This window comes from Nanorana parkeri, unplaced genomic scaffold (assembly GCF_000935625.1).
Source record: "Nanorana parkeri isolate BGI_ZX_2015 unplaced genomic scaffold, ASM93562v1 scaffold724, whole genome shotgun sequence".
Classification (NCBI taxonomy): domain Eukaryota; kingdom Metazoa; phylum Chordata; class Amphibia; order Anura; family Dicroglossidae; genus Nanorana; species Nanorana parkeri.
This window is the reverse complement of record NW_017306992.1, coordinates 1122706-1144757: the sequence shown is the minus strand read 5'-3', so window position 1 is coordinate 1144757 and position 22052 is coordinate 1122706. Positions and strand designations below refer to the sequence as shown.

At 38.5% G+C, this 22052-nt stretch overlaps 1 protein-coding gene across 2 annotated transcripts in view; it reads right to left on the bottom strand.

The window, feature by feature from the left end:
* Positions 1-22052, bottom strand: part of BBOX1 (gamma-butyrobetaine hydroxylase 1) — a 60656-nt gene that overhangs the window by 19666 nt on the left and 18938 nt on the right. For both annotated transcript variants that reach the window (XM_018564091.1, XM_018564090.1), the window contains one exon: positions 7827-8025. In XM_018564091.1, coding sequence (XP_018419593.1) covers positions 7827-8025 — 199 coding nt within the window. The remainder of the gene's footprint in view (positions 1-7826; positions 8026-22052) is intronic.

Genomic DNA, 22052 nt, shown 5'->3' with positions numbered 1-22052 from the left:
TAAACTCTAACAGCCAGAAATTTAGACCATGTCCATTGTACACATTGTTAGCCTTCGTATTGAGCCGGTAAGCACAAGAATCAACACAAGCTCAAGCTTTACTATGTGCATCAGAAACTCCCCTACTTTGGCTGGGATTCCCTGGCTGTTCTGGTTACAGTGGTGAAACGGACTGAAGGTTTTTCGAGCAGACTTGGCAAGAATGCTTTATGATTAAATTACACATGGTTGAGGGCCAACATTTTCTTGATGTACTATTTAAAAAATAATGTACTAATGAAAATTATATAACTTGTTTTGCTGCTTTAAGCAAAAGAATAAGAGAAGAGTAAATAAGCATCTTTGATAGAGGTTCCAAATAAATCTAAGCAGAATTGTCAAGAATGATGGTAATACCAGTAGGTAAAAAGTGCATCATTCACAAGAACCAGCTGAAACCAAGCATATTCAGAAAAAAAATATTTCAGTGGGCCTCAATTATAAAATATAGAACCAAAATATCCCTGCATTGTCCAGTGCAATTAACCCTTCCATGCTCAGAGGTCAAGCCAAGTTTATTAGCATCAATATGTGTTGGTTAACTTGACTATAACATAAAAGGATTTAATGTATTACCCTGCTTAAAATCTCTCTCTCTGTCTCTCATAATTACAATATTAAAAAGAGGATCTATGGGCAGTAGTAGTGGTCTCTGCAAGCTGAAACCAATTTTTTCAATGAAGCTCACATGTGATCACTATTTCAGAGTTACTATAGTAATGACATGATCAAGAAACCATTTACAACTGTTCTGATCGGGTCCCAATTTGTAGGCATGCCACCATGCAGAGGTAAATGGGTGGGCAGATCAAACTAATTTTAAAGCAGATTCTTACACATTCAAGCATTTATATATTCTTGAAAACATCTTTAAATGAGCTTTAAAACAAGGTCTCTCTGATCTCTGTAGCTGTGAACACTGTGGAGCAATTCATCCTCAAAAATCCAAGAGAAGCAGTGAAAATATTCAAGTCCATTCTTGGCACCCTGCTTTCCCCTTTTCCTATATACCTGATGTGTGCTTAAATTAGTGATTACAAGGCTAGCAGGCTGCCAAAGCCACTGCTAACACGAGGGAGGGCAGGAGCAGTTCAGCTTCTGAAATTAAAGTGAAAGTGTCTTCTGTAAAATTTGAGGATGAATTATTGCATCATTCCACATTACCTACAGCTACAGAGGCCAGTGAGGGCTTGTGGTAAAGCTTATATATTGCTTGTTAAGAATATGGAAATATTTGAATGTCCATAGCCTGGCCACATTTCTACGTATAAGCTGTCAAAATAAAAATTGCCAGGTACCATTTATAATATCAAGATATGTTCAACTGACTCATTTTTACTGCAGCAGTGGCTGCACATTGACAATTACGCCAAGTGGGCAGAACTTGAGATGAAGCTTCTGCAGCATTCAAATTACAGCACAGACCTATGCTTGTCTGAAAATTTCATTATCCTCCATCTTCCTACTGGACAGTGAGATTACCCATTATAGTAATGGGCCAGAAGGAAGATGCTGGATGCAAATGAAGTAGGTCAGCCTTTGTCACCATCAGAAATGTTGAAGCTTGCAGATTAGAGTGGCCAAAGGGTGGAAAGTGTTCTCACTTTAACACCGCTAAAAATGGGGGCCTGCCAGCTGGAAGCACTTTTGTAGGTCCGTATGCCATACGTCCCTGGCAGCGAAAGGGTTAAATATTTTGTCAGTCTAGCATATGTTTACTGATAGGGGTCCATTTACTAAAGGCATATAAGCTGTTCACTGTGCAAGGGAATTTTCACTTTGCAGGTGAATCTTCCCTTTACTTAATGAATGTGGTGAAAATTCACTCTGCAAAGAATACCAAAATCAGGAGCAAGGGGAAAAAAAAAACATTTTTGCTTGCACATGGTTGGATGATGTAATTGGTTCACCTCATTCACTAAGCTAAGGGAAAATTCCCTTGCAAAGTGAACAGCCTATTTGCCTTTAGTAAATCAACCCCTATAGATTTTAACACATTATAAAAAGTGTGGCACACATAATTCAAGAATAAATACATACTTAATAGTCTTAACAAAATAGTCCTCTTGACTTTCTGTGCAGTTCAGCCTAAATACCATCCATCTCATTTGTCTGTTTTTTTCATCTAACGCAGTCCTCACTAATTTGTATAAAGTGAATGGTGTGCCAAACTTTAATTCTTAATGTACCTTGTAACAAGCAACTTCCCGTGTTAAGACATGAGATGAATCAGTCTAGCACACAGGCATCTCTTACTATTCAATTTTCAACGGCACATGTGTTTCCAATCTGTCTGTCAGGCCCCAGATGAGCATCTTTGTAAAACTAATCACTGCCTGCTAAGACACACATACTCCTCTTTGCTTAGGAAGTTATCGCCTTGTTAATGATTGTATGGCAGTAACTCTTTAATTATGCGATCAGCTATTAGGCAAAATTACTGTAGCAGCAAAAGGATTGACTACTAGCTTCAATTACTGGAACATTTCAGAATCAGCTTAAAGGAGACCCTATCATAAAAAAAAATCTTCTGCTGGTATATTTTTTATTTATTGAGGTTCCCTATGACAAATCTTAACTTCAGGTTATTTCTGGTTCACTCTGTATTACTAAAATATCTTCACTACTGAGGACCTCTCAGTGGCCTGCACTGAGAGAAGATCAGTAAAGCTCAACCACTGTGCATAGCTATTCATAAGACATGAATAAGAACTGCATACTTACCTATCGGTAATTTTCCTTTCCTGATGCCAGTGCATGGCAGCATACAATGGGTATGGCTCCGCCCCCAGCCCAATCACAGGACCAGTTATATATATATATATAAATTAAAGCCCGCCTCCCAAGGCCACCATTCTCGTAAAAAGTACTCAATGCGAAAGCCATGGGAGGGTCCTGTATGCTGCCATGTACTGGCATCAGGAAAGGAAAATTACCGATAGGTAAGTATACAATTTTCCGTTTTCCTGATACCATACATGGCAGCATACAATGGGATATAGCGATCACACAAACAGGGAGGGTAATTCTGAGATAATAAACTATTTGTACCACATTCAGAACCAACTACCCCATGGATCTTACTCCTGGATAGACCCTGTAATGGAACAGGAACATATGGCAGGTTAATGCCTTCCATAATAATTCTGGAGGTACATCACTGAATTCTATCGGTAGGGATGACAGTCTGCGGAAGAGCGAACCCAGAGATTAATCTGTGGCTCCATCTGCTTGACCATGCACAATGCATGTGACCTAGTGCACAGAGTGCCACTTACCAAATCCACCAGAAAGATGAACAGATCGACCTGAATAACCTCCATGCTCTTCCCCAGCATAGCAGCCGCATTGCTGGCATGAGCTGAAATAAAAATGTTATCCTGGAATACTGGCAACATTGATGTACCATTTAGATGGAAGAATCTTTCAACCTTCGGAAGATGCTGGGAGAGAGAGATTTAGGACTCCCTTGCCTGGGAAATAGTTTCAAGAAGGTGGTTGCAGCCCAATCTTGACTATCCAACACACTCCTCACCGAGAAGATTACCGAAAGGAAACTATTCTACATGTTGCTGTCCACACTGAGTAAGTGTGAGCCAGATGAAGTCGAGGAAGGAAGAACATATACAGCACCAATTGTAGATTCCAAGGGAAAGAATAGACTCTTCGGAAGAGTGAATCCTTGCGCAGAGTCCATAAGAACTGGCTTGAGCAGTGAGGACAGAAAAAAGAATGGTGGCCTTGGGAGGCGGGCTTTAATTTATAGTATAACTGGTCCTGTGATTGGGCTGGGGGCGGAGCCATACCCATTGTATGCTGCCATGTACAGTTTCATTTGTTTTGTAATGAAGCAACATAGATATGTGTCAGCAAAAGTCCCGCTCAGGAAGTGACGTCATAGATAGATTCACGGCCCTATTTTTGTGGAGCCTCCTCATACCTTCGGTCTCAACACCAGGTACCTAATAATATGTTTATTGGCTGACATATCGACAAGGCACATCTTGTCTTTGTTTGTGTGGCTCCATTATAAGACATATGAGTGGCTCTTCCATTAGACCTTTTGTATGTAATTGCCAGGAATGCAACCGGGCAGTTTTCTTACTCTTACCTGCGTGCGGTGCCTACCATTGGGCTTTTATATATATTAGGGATGCATTTAGGGATATATATTAGTGATGCACCGATACTAGTATCTGTGCCGATACCGAGTATTTGGACAAGTACTCATACTCACCCAAATGCTCCAATACAATGCTCCCATCCAATACAATCGGTGATCAAATCGGAGCTTCCGGTCAGAGAGAGATTTCCTGACTAATCAGACTAATCAGCATTGAACAAGATGAAAAACTGGTATCGGTGCATCCTTAATGTGTGTGTGTATGTGTATATACAATATATCAGGCAAAAATATATGCCATCAAACAAATAAAAAAAATATTATAACAAGACTCTAACACTTATTGACAAAAAGTAAATGTTATGTTTCAAGAATTTAACAAGATATGTACTGTTGCCATTGCATGTTTGTTGTGTGCTCATGTAGGTAAGCAATGTAGCAGGTGTATCTACTATGCACTGGATTCCATGAATAGCCTGCACTTGATATTTCACCTTTGACGTGAACAGCTCCAGTTGGCTTGCCAATAAAAATACAAGGTACCGAGTTCATCATCTAGTCTAATTTTCTTTAGGAATTTCAGCAATGAATACACATCATCTGACAAATGCCAGATGTCAGTAAAACATAGAATGTTGTAAGGCCTTAGTCATAGTAGGGCACAGAACTCTACTTCATGGCTGACAGGAAATGTCTTTTGATGTGTTTATCACTAAAGTTATTAAAGTGATACTAAACTCAGGAGTCAAACCTTAAAAATGCATTCTCACTTTTAGTTTACTAATTTGTATTGAGATTGTAGTCTATGACAGGAGTGAGCTTGGAGCGGTGGCTACTTTACATTACACTCAGGGACCATGGGGAACAAAAGTAGCCACCCTCCAGAAGGAAGACCAGTGTCGGCACAAATTCAGAGAGGATTTGAGGATCTACAGTCGATTGATACACAAATAAGCTACATTTCTGATAATAATTAAAATACTTGAATGCATTTTTAAGATTTAACTCCTGAGTTTAGTGTCACCTTAAACAAATGTGAACTGACCTAAAATGTGTCTAGGGTGTGAGTTAAGGTATGAAGTTCAGATACCTTGTGGTCTCTTGAAGTAGCTTGTTAGTCTTCCAGTCAATCCCTGTTGAACTCCTCAGATCCCAAGCCCTGGCCAGGACCTTAAAGTGACATTAAACCAGATTTTTTTTAACATAAAACAATACTGTAATGTGTGCCTTACTGTAATCCATGGTTGTTTCCCTTCTCTTTACTCCTCTTCCTTTTAAATCTGTATTTATTATCATGCTCTCCAGAACTTCTGTTTTGTGGCAGACTGCCTTGTCTCAGGAATGGATACACGGTGTCTGTGTATACGTTTGTATAGGCTTGAAACCTGAGCCAGCACTACAGGAAGAGGCCCTGAGCTGAAAAGGGAAGTTCTTCCCAAGCATGAGAAGACATGAGGATTTAAAAGGAAGAGCAGCAAAGAGAAGGGAAACAACCATGGATTACAGTAAGGCACACATTACAGTATTGGTTTATGTTAAAAAATCTGAGGGTTTAATGTCACTTTAACATCTTTCTTGCTTTGATTAAGCCCTGCCCTGGATAGTAGATGCAGTGGTATTTGATAGGTAAATGACATGGGTGGGACTTGGCAAAAGCACAAGGAGAACTTAATCTTGACTTATGAAAAAGTCAAAACCTTATGTGCAGCCTGCATTTGGTGCCAAGGGGTTCCAGAGGGCCACACAAATTTAAGTCTAACTCAGGTAGTGAATCAAAGTGCTTGCACTGTTATTACCGTAGGCATTTTTTTTACCCAATGTAAAAAAAAAAAGAAGAAGATTGTGCACTCCCTGACCTGATCCAATTCAATTTTATTTTACATTTGTGAAATAAAATTGCATAAAGCCAGGTCAGAAAGGCCAGGTATTTGACATCCCGGAAGTGCTGGAAACCAACTGTGGCCAGAGATCAGCATTCAATGAGGTTTTAGGACTCCATTCACCTTAAAGGTGAATATTTAATTTTCCTTTTACAGGCTGGTTTTCGTTTCAATAGAAGACATGAGTGGTAAGGTGGCTTTAAGGTTTTAGTCTTTGTTTAAACAAAAACAAAATGTCAGCCCATATAAAACATTCAGCACTATATTTTTAGCACTTTCTTTGGAAGGAAAATAGAGCAACATGCTTTTTTCCATTTGTTTCAAGTACATACCCATTTCAAGCATATAAGGCAGCATAATGTATAGCTAGATGATGTCATAGGAAAGGATGTTAATCCCATTTTCCCGATTTCATGGACTGGCAGTCAAACGTTTTATAACTACTTTTCAAAGATACTGCGAATATTGAATAAATATGTGCATTTCCTTCAGACATACTGTGCCTGTTTCATTATTGCTGTTAATGATAGCCAGGTTTGGGCCCCACCTAAAATAATATTTTCCTACAGCTAATTCTTTGCAGTCACTTCTGCTATATATTGTGTGCACAGTTTCCTAATGAAATGACAAAGCACCACATGACAAATTATATCTATACATGAAAATGCAATTTTGACTTCTTCGTCAAAGGGTCTTAGAATGGAAACCTTTCCATTGTTTTATGGAAAGTATTGCCCTTTCAAACACGTGATTAATTTGGCAATACAAAGTTTTAAATTGGTAGCAGCTCACCATGTCTGATGTTTACAATGTTTGATGATGTCTTGCAGCCCAGCAGACTGTGTATGGATGTCTCTGAAAATGGCTATTGCTCCTTCTCAAAACTCCAGCCTTACCTTCAGCCTTGTACAGCTGTACCGACTTCTCTAAGGTACTGAATTTGCTTACTGCAAGCTTGTGTATTAGAAGCTGCAGCAAGTCAGCTAGATCCCGTCTCATTGCCAGGCTAAAGGAGATCCTGCATCATCTAGCGTTTTCCTATACAACCTTACTGTCCCAGCCCGCACCCCCCTATTGGCGCCACACTGCAGTTCAGGTGAGTATAACTTTTTTTTTAGCACCTAGACAAAAACGAGCACTTAACCCTTGCAGTGCAGGGGTAGCCCCACTGCAAGGATTAAGAACACTTTTGTCCTGAGTTCTTTTTTTTACATCTCATTGATTTGAGATGTTGATAAGCAGGGAAAGGATACACAAGGGATGACAAGAAGGTTTAACTTCAGCATTAAAGGTAATTTAAAGGTTTCTTGTTTGTTTAACAAAACCTTTTTATGATGGCTGAAAAATTATGTATATTATTAATTAATTCTGGTTGTTTTGCAATGTGTTACACAAACAAACTACAAAGAAATTACTAAATAGATACATTGTTTCTACATCTCTCTTTCTTTGAATTCCAAAATCTTCTTTGGTTGCCTAAATATGACAAACATGTACCTCCCACAGGTTTTCTTTTCAGTTTGATAAGCAGTTGGAGCAGCTGAAGTTCATTTTGTCTTGAGTAATACTTACAGAAGCACAAAGTACACAGCACCAGACTAATTTCTAGCAAATGGTGTATATAAAAGTGATCTGTCTGCCTACCCTGCAACCAATTCAGTTTCAAGTAGTGATTAATAGTACAGGTTGGAAAGCTAATTCTACCATCTGATTTGTTACTATAGGTATCTCTTTTACTTTTTAATCTCTCCATATTTTATAAATTAGAATCTATGATTAATTACCCATAAAACGTATGTCTCATGTATCCAATCCTCTTTCCAAGTGTAACCAACTCTCCTTTTCTGACAGGTGCTCCGTCCAAGAGCACAATTCCAGATTTTTTCAATGTGCACAACCAGTTGTAGGCAGTCGGGTCACAGCGTAGGACTTCTTCATAAGACAACGTAGGGATTTTCAGATTGCTACCCCAGTAGTCATGCTCTGTAAAGATAGTAAATAGTGGTTATATTTCACGCTCAGATTACATATGCAACATACTCCAACCCCTCTCATACATTCCCAAAGCCCTCTGCTACAGCAGGAGTTTTCCCAGGCATTCCCATTCTTCCTGTTGCATTCTTCACTAAAGATGAGCTCATCTATTTCCTGGCCAGCCAGGGTACATCCTGCCTGGCATGGATTTTTAGGGGCCCAGTGCAATATTTCATTGCTTTCTTCTGCAGGACCTGTGGCCTGGTATTTCCATGTTGTGTTTGGGGAGTGCATGCTCTTCCCAAACTGGATGCCTGGATATGAATCTTGTATGGATTTTTGTTTGGGGGGGTCCAAAGCCATTTTTTCGCCAGGGGTCCCTCTATAAATTCATACCAGAGCTATACCAAGGATAGGGGTCTAATATAGATTTTGGTGGTAATCTACATCCTTTTTACAAACAAAATTAAGCAGACCTGGGAAATATCATTTAGCTGCAAATTTTAAAATAATTTAAAGGAATTGGGTAGGAATTTTTAATGTAGCACTTTAAGCCGCAAGGTAATTGTCCCCCATGGCAGTGCCCAGCTACACAAACCCCTGTTTTAACAAAACCTTGCAACTGGCTATGAAAAAGGTCAGAAAAAAAATTACAATGTTTGGCTCCATTAAAATGACGTTCAGGTGCTATGTTCAGGGTTCACTGACTTTTTTTTCAAGAGTTCAGTGAAAGGCCAGTGTACTGAACTTTGCTCAGTTTGCTCATCAATATTCTCCAGAATACAAAACAAATAAAAAATCCATTAGGGGGCCAACTTGCATTTGGAAGTGTGTGACATAGGAAGTCAACTGCAGAGACCAGAGGCTCCAGAGAAAAAAATAAACCACTAAGTGATTCTTCTATTTGTTAGGGTTGAGATTGAATGTTTATGAATGTTATTTCAAGTGAATCTCTTTGTGGCTAAAACCAAGCATGCATCATACAGTTGAGGGGGAGTACAACTGAGCGAGTCAATCATTATAAAGAATAGACATTCTGCGATTGGAGGAGGAGGAGAGGGAGCGGGAGGTGACCATCTCTCCTTTGCCAATCACAAAATGTCTTTTACTCTTTGAAAAAAATGCAAACATTTTGTGAATGGACAATAGTGAGGAAGCATGACATTGTGCCCGGAAGCTTGGCATTGTGTGCAGGAGATGACGTGCTGCAAGGTAAGATTTATATACTTTGCAGAGGTCCTCTGCACACAATGCACAGCTTTTTAATTATAATGTACACACCAAGTGCAGGGTGTAAATTATGATTTTGCCCGAACTGTGGCTTTAAAAAACAAAAAAAGCAACATTACTGTCACCTTCCCCAGTGACTCCAATGCATTTTGTCAAAATTTTCTGAACGCTCCCAATTTTTACTGAAATTTCAAAAGAATAAACTCTGTATCGCTTATCCGTACTCTTTATTATTACCAAAAACAGATGTAATAAGGGTAGACATTGCATTAAATACATCATCTCAAACAAATGCAGTTGTAGATCCCATCCCCACAAAATCCCAGAATTCTTATTAAGCCTTTTTGCCCAACGCACATAATTGTAGCATGTGCTTGTATAATTTTTGTCAGGTGCCCCTCGTCAAAGAATGAGAGATCATTTGTATTTCCTAGTAAAGCTCTTCCATGGAAAGGGCTTTTATGATACCAGGAGAAGTATATCCTTGTTTGTTTTTAGAAAGCTTTCAAAAGCTTATGTTCATGGCTGTAACAGCAATTTTGGAGAACTTCCTTCGCACAGATTAATCCATGGCAGACATATGTAAACACTTCAAAACATGTGAAAAATGGCTCTCACATACTAAAGCTATTTATAAAAATCCTCCCAACAGCAATATAAACGGTAGTTATATAATATATTGCACAGTGTCATAAGCAGTAGAATAAAAAATTTAAGGCCAACTCTACTCAAGACTTATTCAATTTGGGGTGGGTACCGGTGAGTTGATTTAACCCTTTGCTCTTGAAAACTCAAATAGTGAGATTTCCTTAATGTAGTTTGTGTCTTTAGCCATTCATAAGATGAGCAAAGCTAAGCAAAGATAAGATGTTTTGGTGGAAACACATCTTGTATGGGGTAACCGAGAGGTTCAAGAAGCCAGCATTTGAATGGCTACCAACTACACAAAACTAAAATACTAATTTTACGTTGGATTGTCATTAAAGTAGTATTAAACTCTCAAACTTTTTTTTTCATATACATTTTTTATTGAAGTTAAAATACAAGAAAGTGACAAGGTAAATCAAGGCATATTCACAGTACTCCAATGTACATACAGTATTATCATTGCATTTATGAATCGTATCCTGGAATTTGGCGATATCTACCGCAGAGGGTTGACAAACTGGCTAAGTTTACGCTTTCAGGTCTCTCAAACTTTTTTTAACAATGCATCCAGATCAAACATACATACATTGCCCAGCTAAGTATTTCTTCAGATTTTTGCCCAAGCACTTACAATCATCATGTTTCTGAACAGCTCCAGTTCTCCCAGCTCTTCCCTGAACTTCTTACCCAGTACAAGATCGCAAGGGACATAACTGTTTCCAGCAGTTGTCAATCTACGACTTGGATAAAGGAAGAGGGAGGAAGGGGTAGCAGGGAGCAGAGAAGTGCCTTGACTTGCTGTGCATTTGTGTTTTTGGAGACACACACACAGGTTACTAGCACACACAAGGATGCCTCCATAGGACCTAGCAAGGGAAAGGAGCCACCCTAAAACAGGGCATCAGGACAAGGCTCAGGGAACCAGCTGATACTGCAGGAAACTAAATACTGTTAGCATTAAGAGGCAGCATCCATTGCAAGTGATTTAATCAGCATTTGAAATAGGTAAATAATCTAAAAAAAAAAGAAGAAGTTAACGGTATAGGGAGGATAAAGTGTAGGCAAACTGCTAAATTACATACTTTAACTACATGTGTGTGAGTTGTCGCCCGTGCCAGAAATTCACCAGATACTATACAAACGTTCCAACCTTTTATTTTCCTAGTCTGCAGTGAAAGTAATAGAACTTGGTCAAGGTTGTGATTAGATAGTCAATGAATAGATTCTTCAATAGGTTTATTCATAAAGAACAGCTCAATCTAGTGGCTATAATGTTGTTTTCCAAAAATCACTCTGTTCCTTATGAATAAACCTACTGAAGAACGATCAACCAGAAATTAAAATACACTAAGAACATTTATTTGTGCCCCATACGCTCAACAGTTTCATTGAACTAATAAGCTGTGCATATTCTTTATAAACAGACTCCCATGTGTTTCTTGAAGAGCAAGAAGGCTGATTTTTTTTATTATCATAAGGACTCATACCAACACACTGTAGTAATGCATGTTAAAATGCACCTGTAACAGTAATGCATGGCAGCACAGAGTGCACATGTTGGTGCATTTCTGTGCCATTTATGAAGAAGAGTACACCAACACACCACCAGAATGCACCCATGAGTTATCACCAACATCAAAATAGACCATGTGACTTCAGGCTTTATTCAATAAGTTGTCAGAAGTGAATAAAATAAGAAACGAACAACCAACATCAAGGCCAAACAATAAAACATGTGGGGAACAAGTAGGATATAAATTTAATAACATGACAGGAATTAAATGTATGTACACCAATGCTAGAAGTCTAGTAAATAAATTAGAAGAGCTTGAAATTATGATACTCTAAGAGGACTTCGATATAGTGGGTATATCGGAGGCCTGGCTAGACGGCACACATGATTGGGCTACTAATATAGAGGGGTATAACCTATCGAAATATGCATATATTTTGTTCAAGAAATGTTTGGACAATTTCTTGAGGGACCGTAATATCCAGGGATACCAGTATCCCTAAGAATGAGATGATGCGTGGACCGATATGGGTTGTACTTGATGGACGTATGTCTTTATTCAACCCCAAATACTATGTAACTATGTAACATGCTAGGTTAAGGTTTTAATAAAGAGAGAGTTACTTTCATCAGTCACAGCTTTGTAATTCAGACTTTTGTTTTTCTATAGAATCAGTTTATCTACATCTGTGCTTGTTGCAATGTGCCTTTGTCTTCAACGCTTTTTGAGTCACTGACATGGAACAAGTATGCAGTTCAAAAGTTCAAGTTGGCTGTGATAGCATTCATGAGCGTATTTTAAAATTGTACAGCAGTCTCCTGGCTGTAATGTAGAAGTGACCTTGGTGACTGTAAAGCTGCCCGTTTACTTTTACATGGTGGTGATTTGTGTCATCCTTCCTTTGCCTTACCTTCCTCTCCTCCACATGGTCCCCAGGCTCTCCTGCAGCTTCTGGCAGCCCAGGAACCATACAAATTGCTCAGGATGGTGGGCGGAGGAGGATCAGTTAGAATCTAATTACCCATTCCCTTTCTGTGCAATAAAACCGGAAGTGATTTGCTTGGAGCACTTTTGGGTTCCATGCTGTCAAACCCTGCTTGCTCTGATGGGAAAAATGCAGATCAAGCACAGTTTTTGCCATCATTATTTTGTTATATTGATATCAGGGGCCTAATAGACTCCAGATTTCTCAAGAAAACCGGTCACCTGCCAGAACTGTCACATTGGGGGTTAACCAATCTCCTTGTAATATCAATAAAGTGAAAAAAGTAAAAGCTTTAAAATAATAATATTAATAAAATAATTTCAGACAAATGAACCACGCCTCACACATGTACACACATATGCATACCTAAGTGAAGCTTGGGTAACACACAGAAGGAAAGGATGCCCCCAAAAAGTTAAAAGTAGCAGAGACACCCGAAGACCAACTCTTACTTGTATGTATATATACATATATAATGAGGTCTACAGAGCTAAGGTACAGTTCTATTTGTATATATTTTGTTAAGCAATATAATCATGAAAATATGATACTTGTAGCTGTAATCTTTTTTAAAAAAAATGCATTTACAAACATCACTCTGATTAAAGGTCAAAGGAACTGTCAAAATAGCAATTCAAATCGAATTAAAGAATGTATACAGCATATATACCTACATACATACATACACACACACACATATTCTCCATATAAGATTTGATATATCCGAGTACATCTGATTTGGAAGACACCCAAAAATTACAATATACAGTATGTGCTCTATTGCCCAGCTGGTGTGCTACAAGCTTTCAAGTCTACTAGGAAGTGCTTTATTCCATTGCTGAAAAAAGGGGCTCACCTCTGTCTTGCTATACACCCAGGCTCTTCTGGTATGGCCTGCTCCACCAGCCGTCCCTGGCGCTCCCAATATTAAAACTGAGGATAATAATAGTTCTTCCACAAAGACTAACACACATTCCCTTAATGAGACAAAAATTAATCCAGGTCCTGTCTATATGGCAAATGTAAATGCCAGGTAACGTTTGCTCTAAAATAAAAGACAGGAAGACAAATTTAGCTGCTAGGCCTCTCTAAGTTATATTTATGATTAATGTAGAATAACATTGACTTGCTGAGGTGTTCATATAGGGGAATGTAAACTCTGTCATGCACAGATATCCTTAGTAATTCATTCAATGTGATTGCAAAGCAGACTACAAGGAAGTTTGAGAAACCACAGAGACTGACATCCAATTCCTTTTCAAAGCATATTGGAAATTGTGACACATACAGTGTACATGTGTCCTCAGCTTCATAACGTCTGGCCTAGCTTTATACTCTTGAAAATGTTAAAACACAAAAAAACAAGACAAGACAAGACTAGTGCAAAGTATGACTTCATTCAAGAAGTACACATTAAGATCCAAGAGATAACTAACAGGTGTGTATGCCTGTAGGCAATGGATTTCAGACAGCAAATAAAAGTGGTCTTCCCATAAGTTTTATGTCATTCACCATTATTAATAAAGGAGTTAAAGGTGTTGAAACAAATTCATCAAAAGCCAAAAAAATAAAAATAAATAGATGTTGACACTTTGTTACAATTAATACGTAAGATATTAGTGCAAAACACCAGACAAAAACAAAGCTCAACCCATTATCCTAAATATGTAGTCATTAAAAGCCATGTCACTTTGCTACAATTTAAATATCTAAATTTACATACTGACCTTTCCTGCTGCCCCTGCAGCGGAAGACAGTTCTGGTGCTGAGAAAATCTTTATGTGAAGTCTACATGGAAACTGACAGTTCCAATGGTGTCAATCTCCCTGGGCCCCCACCAGTTCTACCTGCAGATCACCACGCATTACAGGATACAGTAGTGATATGGAAATCCGGAAGTTAGGCGATCACAGAATTTCTGACAGGACCAAGAGGTATTTTTCTGTACTACAGCATTTTTAAAGGGATAAAATATGGGGAAGTGTGCAAGTATTGCAAGTATTTTTTTCTGCTCAAATGTACAATTTAAGGAAATCTATTTTCAACAAATTTACCAAGGGTGCCATTGCTTTCAACTTCCAAAAATGCTAAATGCCTGTTCTTCATGCTGATTCAGTGGCTTCTTTCTGAGTCATGGCAAGTGAAGATTAACCTTTACTAGTTCTGGGTCATTAACTCAAAGTATTAAAACCACTGCGTTAATAGGACATGTTAACTAGACAAGTAGTAATTTCAGAAGGAGATGTCAGAATTAACAGCCTACATATTTTTCTCAGTACAGGTTTCATATACTGCTTACAATTGACTACTCTTCCTTAAAATGCAAACTTAGCCAGAGAGGTGTTAATATGCTTTCATACTGATGTAGATGTATATGGTATTGTACTGAAAAATAAACAAACAAACAAAAAAATTAAAGTGTGAAAACATTATCATGCGTAACAACCCTAAATCTTGGGAGGCTACCTCCTTTTTCTAGGTCCAAACAGGACTCTGAAAGTAGAGCCCCAAAAGCATGTCCTCGTGCAAATAAAAAAGTAGCATGTACAGCACTCAGTTGTGTAGTTGCAAATGCAATAATACAACTACAATCACAGCACCAAATGTTGAAACTTATATGTAGAGTATAAGCTACCAATTATTTTCTGTTAGATACAAAAGTAAAAAACACAAAATAATAACTGGTAATGTATTATTACATATCTGTTGTAAGGAAACAAGTTTTCTTTAATTTATTCCAGATAAAATAGTGTATATACCGTAATTACATACACTGCAGATTCTGTATGAAGTGAATTTTTTCTCCGCCAGTTAACTTGGGATTTTATGGTGGTTTCCACACATTGCAATCTAATAAATATAAAAGCATTCAATGTAATTGAAGCTCTGATTTAACCATTGGGAATTAATGTCCTTTGAATGATTTCATTCGTATGTTGAATAAATCAAACAAAATGCAGAAGTATATTCTTTCATTGGAAAGATATGTATGAGGTCATACTGATCTCATCACTCAATCTGTAGGATGTTGTTATGCTGTCTAAAAGAATACAATGGTACTGATTAATAATGTCCATTCATTACTATAGATTGTATATGATTCATCTGATTACATCATACATGTTTGTGCATTTTATTTACTTCATTAATTGTAAGCTCTCATGAGCAGGGTCCTTCTACCGTTGGCACTATATAAATCCTGTATAATAATAATAATAATAATGATAATTTATATAGCTCTGAAATAATATATAGTGCTTTACAGAGAGTAATGAATGGCTCAGTCTGGTTAATGCACCTGAAGATTGCCATCTAATATCCCTTCTATAGACATACAGATAAAATGGCACTCGCTACAAAACAATTTCATAGGAGGCCGAATAAAGCATATAGGGCTAAAACAAAAGCACTTTTTACTACACACCTATGTTTTAAAATTACTCTTATACATACCTTAATTCCAGCAGTCACGTAATGTTCCAAGGATCTTCCTCTTCTTCTCTGGGGTTGCATGGTCTTCAATACTGTGCAGAACAACAGTGCCCTCTCTGCAGAACTATGCTGTGAGCCAAGGCTGATATGGTGATGGACCCCCTGGGGTTGTGTCCATGACAGCCTGGGCTCACAAGTGGATTGTGTAATGCTGGACATCATTCAACCCAGAAGAACACTGCCGGATGGCAGTAGAGCAGGCTTTCTGCAGTGGACAATACTTGAGAATAGATTATTCTCTGGCATCCTATTATAAATCTGCTTTAAAAAAAGAAAAATCTGGAGTTGGTTATTTTAAAAATAATTTTATATAATAATTTTTACATAAGAACTCAAGTAAGAAACACAGCTTACATCTAAACTGACCACATCACTGAACTCCAATGTGATGTCAGAAAATCAACTATACACAGAGGTTAAAAGAGTAAAAGAAAAAGAATCTGCTCGTGGCCATGTTACAGCTGAGCAGATCTGAAGAATAAAAATTGACTCATCTAGTTTTTCCACTGTATATATATCTACAACACTGAGCAATCAACAAAACAAAAATGTGTAGAAAAAAAGAATTGTGTAGGGGTAAAAATGTGTAATTTCCAAGAAGGATATGGCCAGATTGGGGACATAAAAGAGGGAAGAAAAGTGTACAGAGGATAATGTAAGAAATGGGCAAAGACGGATTAAGGCAGAATGGGACCCTGGTCAGGGTAGTGGGTTTGTCCCTTCCCCCAAAGCTTTCATTTACATTGATAAGGATTGCAGTGCTCACAAGGAAACCCCCCTATTTGCATTGTCTGTACTGGCATGGCCCCATCAGACACCACCTGCCTACAAAGGTAACCTCGCTTTTGAAGGTGCGCAGCTTCGACAAAATGCATTATCCATTTGCTTTACTGGAGGAGCATTAGGGTCGTGGCTAGAACCCCTGAACATCCGCAGGTCCTTAGGCATCTGACTATGTTTCTTTTTTGGATGTTCTGGCTCTGGGAATGGGCATGTGTGAACTATGAGCAAAAAGCAAACAACACAATAATTTTACTACCATTTTGGGGTAAGATATATCATGATATTGACATAAATATTGTTAAATAATCACATTTACACAATGAGGAGACAGAATATTTTTATTGAGGTAATTGTATCATAAAAACTGACCTGTCAGATATTTAAACATTTAAATAGGGCATCTTATTTTTTTTTTCTTACCTCCTAGAACCTATACCAGGGCTACAGAAGCATGGAAATGTACAGAGAAAGATCTGTGTTATATCTCAATTCAACATCTGCTAAGTCTCAGTTTAAGAATTCAAAGCTACTCATTTCTATAGAAGACAGCTATAGCAGGGGTCAGCCAGCTATGGCAAGGGTGCCACTTTTTAGTGGCACCAGGAAGATCAATATTCACATGTCTACAAATTGATTTGATATTTCTCATTAAAATGTCCTACAGGCCAGGCATAGCACAACTACACCATAAAAGACGGCAGGGATCACACTGAAACAAAGTCCAGTTTATGGTTTAGTACACATTTATGGTAAATAAGAACATGTTTTGTGTGTGCGCCTCCAAATATAATGATCATTAATAAGTTTAACTTGCCATTAGCAGACAACTATGAGTGCAAAAAAAAAAATATATATATACAGGTGAAACTCGAATAATTTTACATGTCTAATGCTTGCAAATTGACACTTAAAGAACTCCAGGGAAAAAAATTATCTTAACCCTCGTAGTGCGGCTACCTCCGTTCTGCAAGGATTAAATGCTTATTTTCATCTAGGAGCGAAAATAACAAAGTTTTATTCACCCAAACCCATTAAACCAATCCCTGAAGCCTCTCTCCCCCGCTCCAGCAGGCTAAGGTCCTGTGAGTCATCACATCCAATACAGTGTGTTGGACATGAGGACGCCCAGGGACATTCCATCGCTATAATGGAGGCTTCAGAGACCGGACTAGGAGCCAGCCTGCTGCAAGGTTCGGGTGAGTATAACTTTGTAACTTTTGGTCCTAGACCAAAACCAGCACTTAACCCTTACTTGATTCATTGTTTAAAGGGCAGACTGAATTGCTTTTTTTCCTTAGACCCGATAACTACACAGGCTATCCACCCCTCTTCTCGGTTAAATATTGTGAGCAAGTTTAAGTATCTGCGGATTCAAGAAGTTAAAAACATCGTAATAGGACTTTTTAAGTACCCCAAAATTTGACTTTTAAGTATCTAGGGATTAAAATCTAAGTACCCATTACAAATAACCTTTTTCCTATTAATACACCGCTGGCCAAAACAAAACAGTGTATGGACCTACCCATAGATCTTATGGGCAGAGTTAGTATACTAAAAAATAATTTTCGGACCAAGATCCTGGCCAATTCACTCTTTGCAATCCCATTGGGGCATTTTCAGTGAATCAACTGTATATGCTCTTCTTTCCTATGGAAGAGGTAAATCCACAGAGTGCCACTTAAAACAACGCAACTTCCCCACTCTATGGCACACTTTGCTTTCCCTAACTTTTACCTGTATTGATTAGCTTCCCAGCTGATCACAGTTCATGACTGGCTAGTCCCGATAAAGGCAATGTCTGCACAGCAACTGAAGCTTCAGGTACCACTGTAAAAGCCAACACTATCAGGATGCTTAAATATGTGACTGCTAGGGATGCACAGATACCAGTGCCGATACATGGCATTTTCACGAGAACTACCAGAGTTGCAGCTCTGACTGGGCCATGGCACTCCATCACTGTCCTGTAATCATTAGTCTGTATTATTTTAGAAAAACTGTCATATGACAATAAACTAAAAGGTATCAGTAACTGGTATCTGTGAGGACAAGTATTGGTACAAAAAATGGTATCAGCGCATCCCTAATATATACAGTATAATATATATAACAAATCATACATTAAAACAAGGATGCACAAATCCCGAGAGCCCCGTAGCTAATGCTCCCTAAAATGACAGCTGCCTTCTAACATTTGAGTTTCTCTCTAGTCTAGTAGCTGGAAAAGTATCAGTACTTGTACCAAGTACAGTACTTGGTATCTGTTCATCCCTAGTGACTAGGACTGGACCAGATCTCCTCATTCACCACTCTGGGTTAACCCATCCTACCAAGAACTACACAAACCACTGACAGCACCATACCGATCCTAGCTGATTATTAGATCCTTACAGCATTTATTGAGGGATGGCTGTCTGGTGCCCTTTGCATAGCTTTGTGAGGAAGTTGGTTGCACTACCATCTACTTTTTCAGATATCTGCAATTCCCACATGCCATTATAAATCAGTTTGGAACAACCAAATTAGCCCTTTTTCAGCCTCTCCAGAATAACTTATTTGCCATGAGGTACCCACCATATTAATTTTCACATATTATGCAAAATTGAACTGTTTTAAGACTCTTAAGTTCCAGAAGGCCAAAGGAAAATGGCAGACTATGATCCCCTAGCTCACAATAAATGACTGGTTGGAATTTGGGGATACTTACATGTTGTCCCTTATATCCTTGAAGGATAAAGTCAAACTGAAATTCTTCTGTCCTCTCCCTTATGCTATAAAGGCTGTAGGATCGGAGCAGACTTTTTTCACAACTTTTGGTCTTGTATGTACAGTATAAACAGGATTTTTGGTCTAATGTTACTGTCTTTGTGGAAGCAGCCCTGAGCCTTCCAAATATTTGTAATCTCACTATTTGCCTACTGGGTATCCTTGATGACCTCTCAATTGACTCACACACTAAACGTCTTCTTAGAATCCTTTTTTCTATGCCAAAAAAAACTATTCTTTTGAAATAAAAGAAACCCTTACCCTCTGAAGAAACCCTTACTACTCTAGAGGTATGGATAAGGGTCATAGACCAGACATTACCCCTATTCAAACTTGCCTATGAGCAAATAGGAAACCGTCAACAATTTGACTGCATATGGGGCCCATGGCTTGCTTGCACTATCTCTTCCAGACCTGCTCTAATATCTTAACACATAGCCATATATCAAGTACCAATACCAGTACTTCCGGTAGCATGGAGTCGGCTTCCTGGGCAATCAGGAAACCGGGCAGCGTGACATTACCAGCTGCCCGGCTTCTCGATTGCCCGGGAAGCTGGCTTCATGCTGTTTGGCCGGGAAGCCAGCATTCCAGCCAATCATGAAGCCAGGAGGCGGGTCATTATGGCTCCATGTTCCCTCACAGCACTGCTGGTGAGAGGAAATCTCCCTCTTACCAGAAGTTCTGGTATCGGGGAACGTTTCGGAGCATTTGGGTGAGGAGTACCGGCCCAAATACTCGGTATCGGCACCGATACTAGTATCGGTATTGGTGCATCCCTAGTCTATTGTCAATTATTAATGTTTTTCTATGCAAAAAAACTATAAATATGACCTTCAAAAAAATGAAATACATGTGTCACCTGTTTGACTTCTGCAGCATGGAATTTACACTGGGCATGTAAATCTTAATACTGACTGTAGAGAATTACACATACATGGACAGGTAAATAGAAAACAGTTATGTGATAAAACTGTAAATTTAACTGTCTGCTTTAAAAAAATAATAATAATTTATTTCACCCATCGGCTGCTGGGGATAACAGTAGTATGCAGTGACATAGAAGACCACCTACAAATGTAATCAATAAATCACTAGGAGGCCCCCAGAGCATTTTACAGGCTTGCCATTTGTGCTCTAAACACATGTGCGTATGTTAGTACTTGATTCCAGGGAAGCAGATGCATTTCTAACACTGACAACATTTTGTATTGTTTAAGTATGAAGACATGATGGTCATGTCGACATTCAGGCCCCTAAAATTAAGCAGTTAATTTTTTACATCTGTATTCTTTTTGTCATACTGTTGGCTTCCTGAAACATATCAGAGATGATGTAAATTGTTGCTTCAACCAATTCTATACATCAAAGCATATCTAAACCCAAGAACAAAAATGTTACATATTGCAGCTTACTAATCCTTAGGTGTGGGGGGCTACATTTTATTAATTTTTTCCTTTATTTTAACCTGGTGATCCTGCCAGTAACAGACCAGCTGTCCTAGGGTGACAGCGCTCACTTGCTGTACTGCATCTATAAAGGAACAGTGTTGTCACCTCCCCTTTCTCCATCTCCATAACATGGGGAAGTGTTCTGTAGACCACCAAGAGAGTGAGTGTGCAGGAAGTTATCAGCTCACAAGATTTCTGGCAGGATGAACAGGCATTTCTTTGCATTTTTTGAACAGATATAACAAAAGGCGTTCAAATATAAATTTAACAAACTGAGAGAGAGCAAATAAGAGAAGTTTACTGTTATGATTTACATACACTAAGGGGTCTATTCACAAAGCTGCCGAGGGCAGCCGAGTGAATGACCGATCAGAAGTGAAGTGAGCCGAACACTGTTCGGCTATTCACTTCAGGCTTCAAAATATAATCGCAAAGCTTTGACTTCTTTGACTTCTAGGATGCTACAAGATGCTACAAACTTTTTTTAAACACAGGGGTAAAGCCCAAAGTGTTAAGTTTACCGTACAAACTATGAGAGCTTTATGTTCTTTAAGCACTACATTGTAATGTATAAAACATCATGGTAACATTAAGATAACCAGGCATGAGATGACAAGACAGAGAATGTCAGTACCATTTCCACAGGTTTATATTCCAAAAATTCTGGACATCATTGTGTCTGCTTGTATGAGTGACACAATCAATATTTAGAAATTTCATGTATAAAAATCCAATATATTCTTTAGAATCTTTGAATTCATGTTGATGGAGGATATTTTTTTAATTGTATAAAGAATAACTATACTTTCATAGAAAGTACAGTTATCATTTTGACCAACGCAAGTGAACTAAAGGAACCAACCCACACTCCTCGAGGTACAGGAATCTTCAGGGTCTCAAGCCAAAATTTTCTTTCTTCTTGGTTGTGCCTGTCCAATAGAAACCCATACATTTCTATAGGGCCAATTCCAAAGTGTATTCTGCATCAGGAAACCGCCTCATAGAACTCAATAGGGATTGACTGTGCAGGCGAAACCAGGGGAAGAGACATTTTGTTTGGAGGTACTACAAATTTCTGCAAGCTCCTGCCATCCAGTTAAGGTAAATTATACATCTGGGGTGGGGTTACTTTGGGTTAGGAGGTAATCCAAAATGATAACTGTAGTT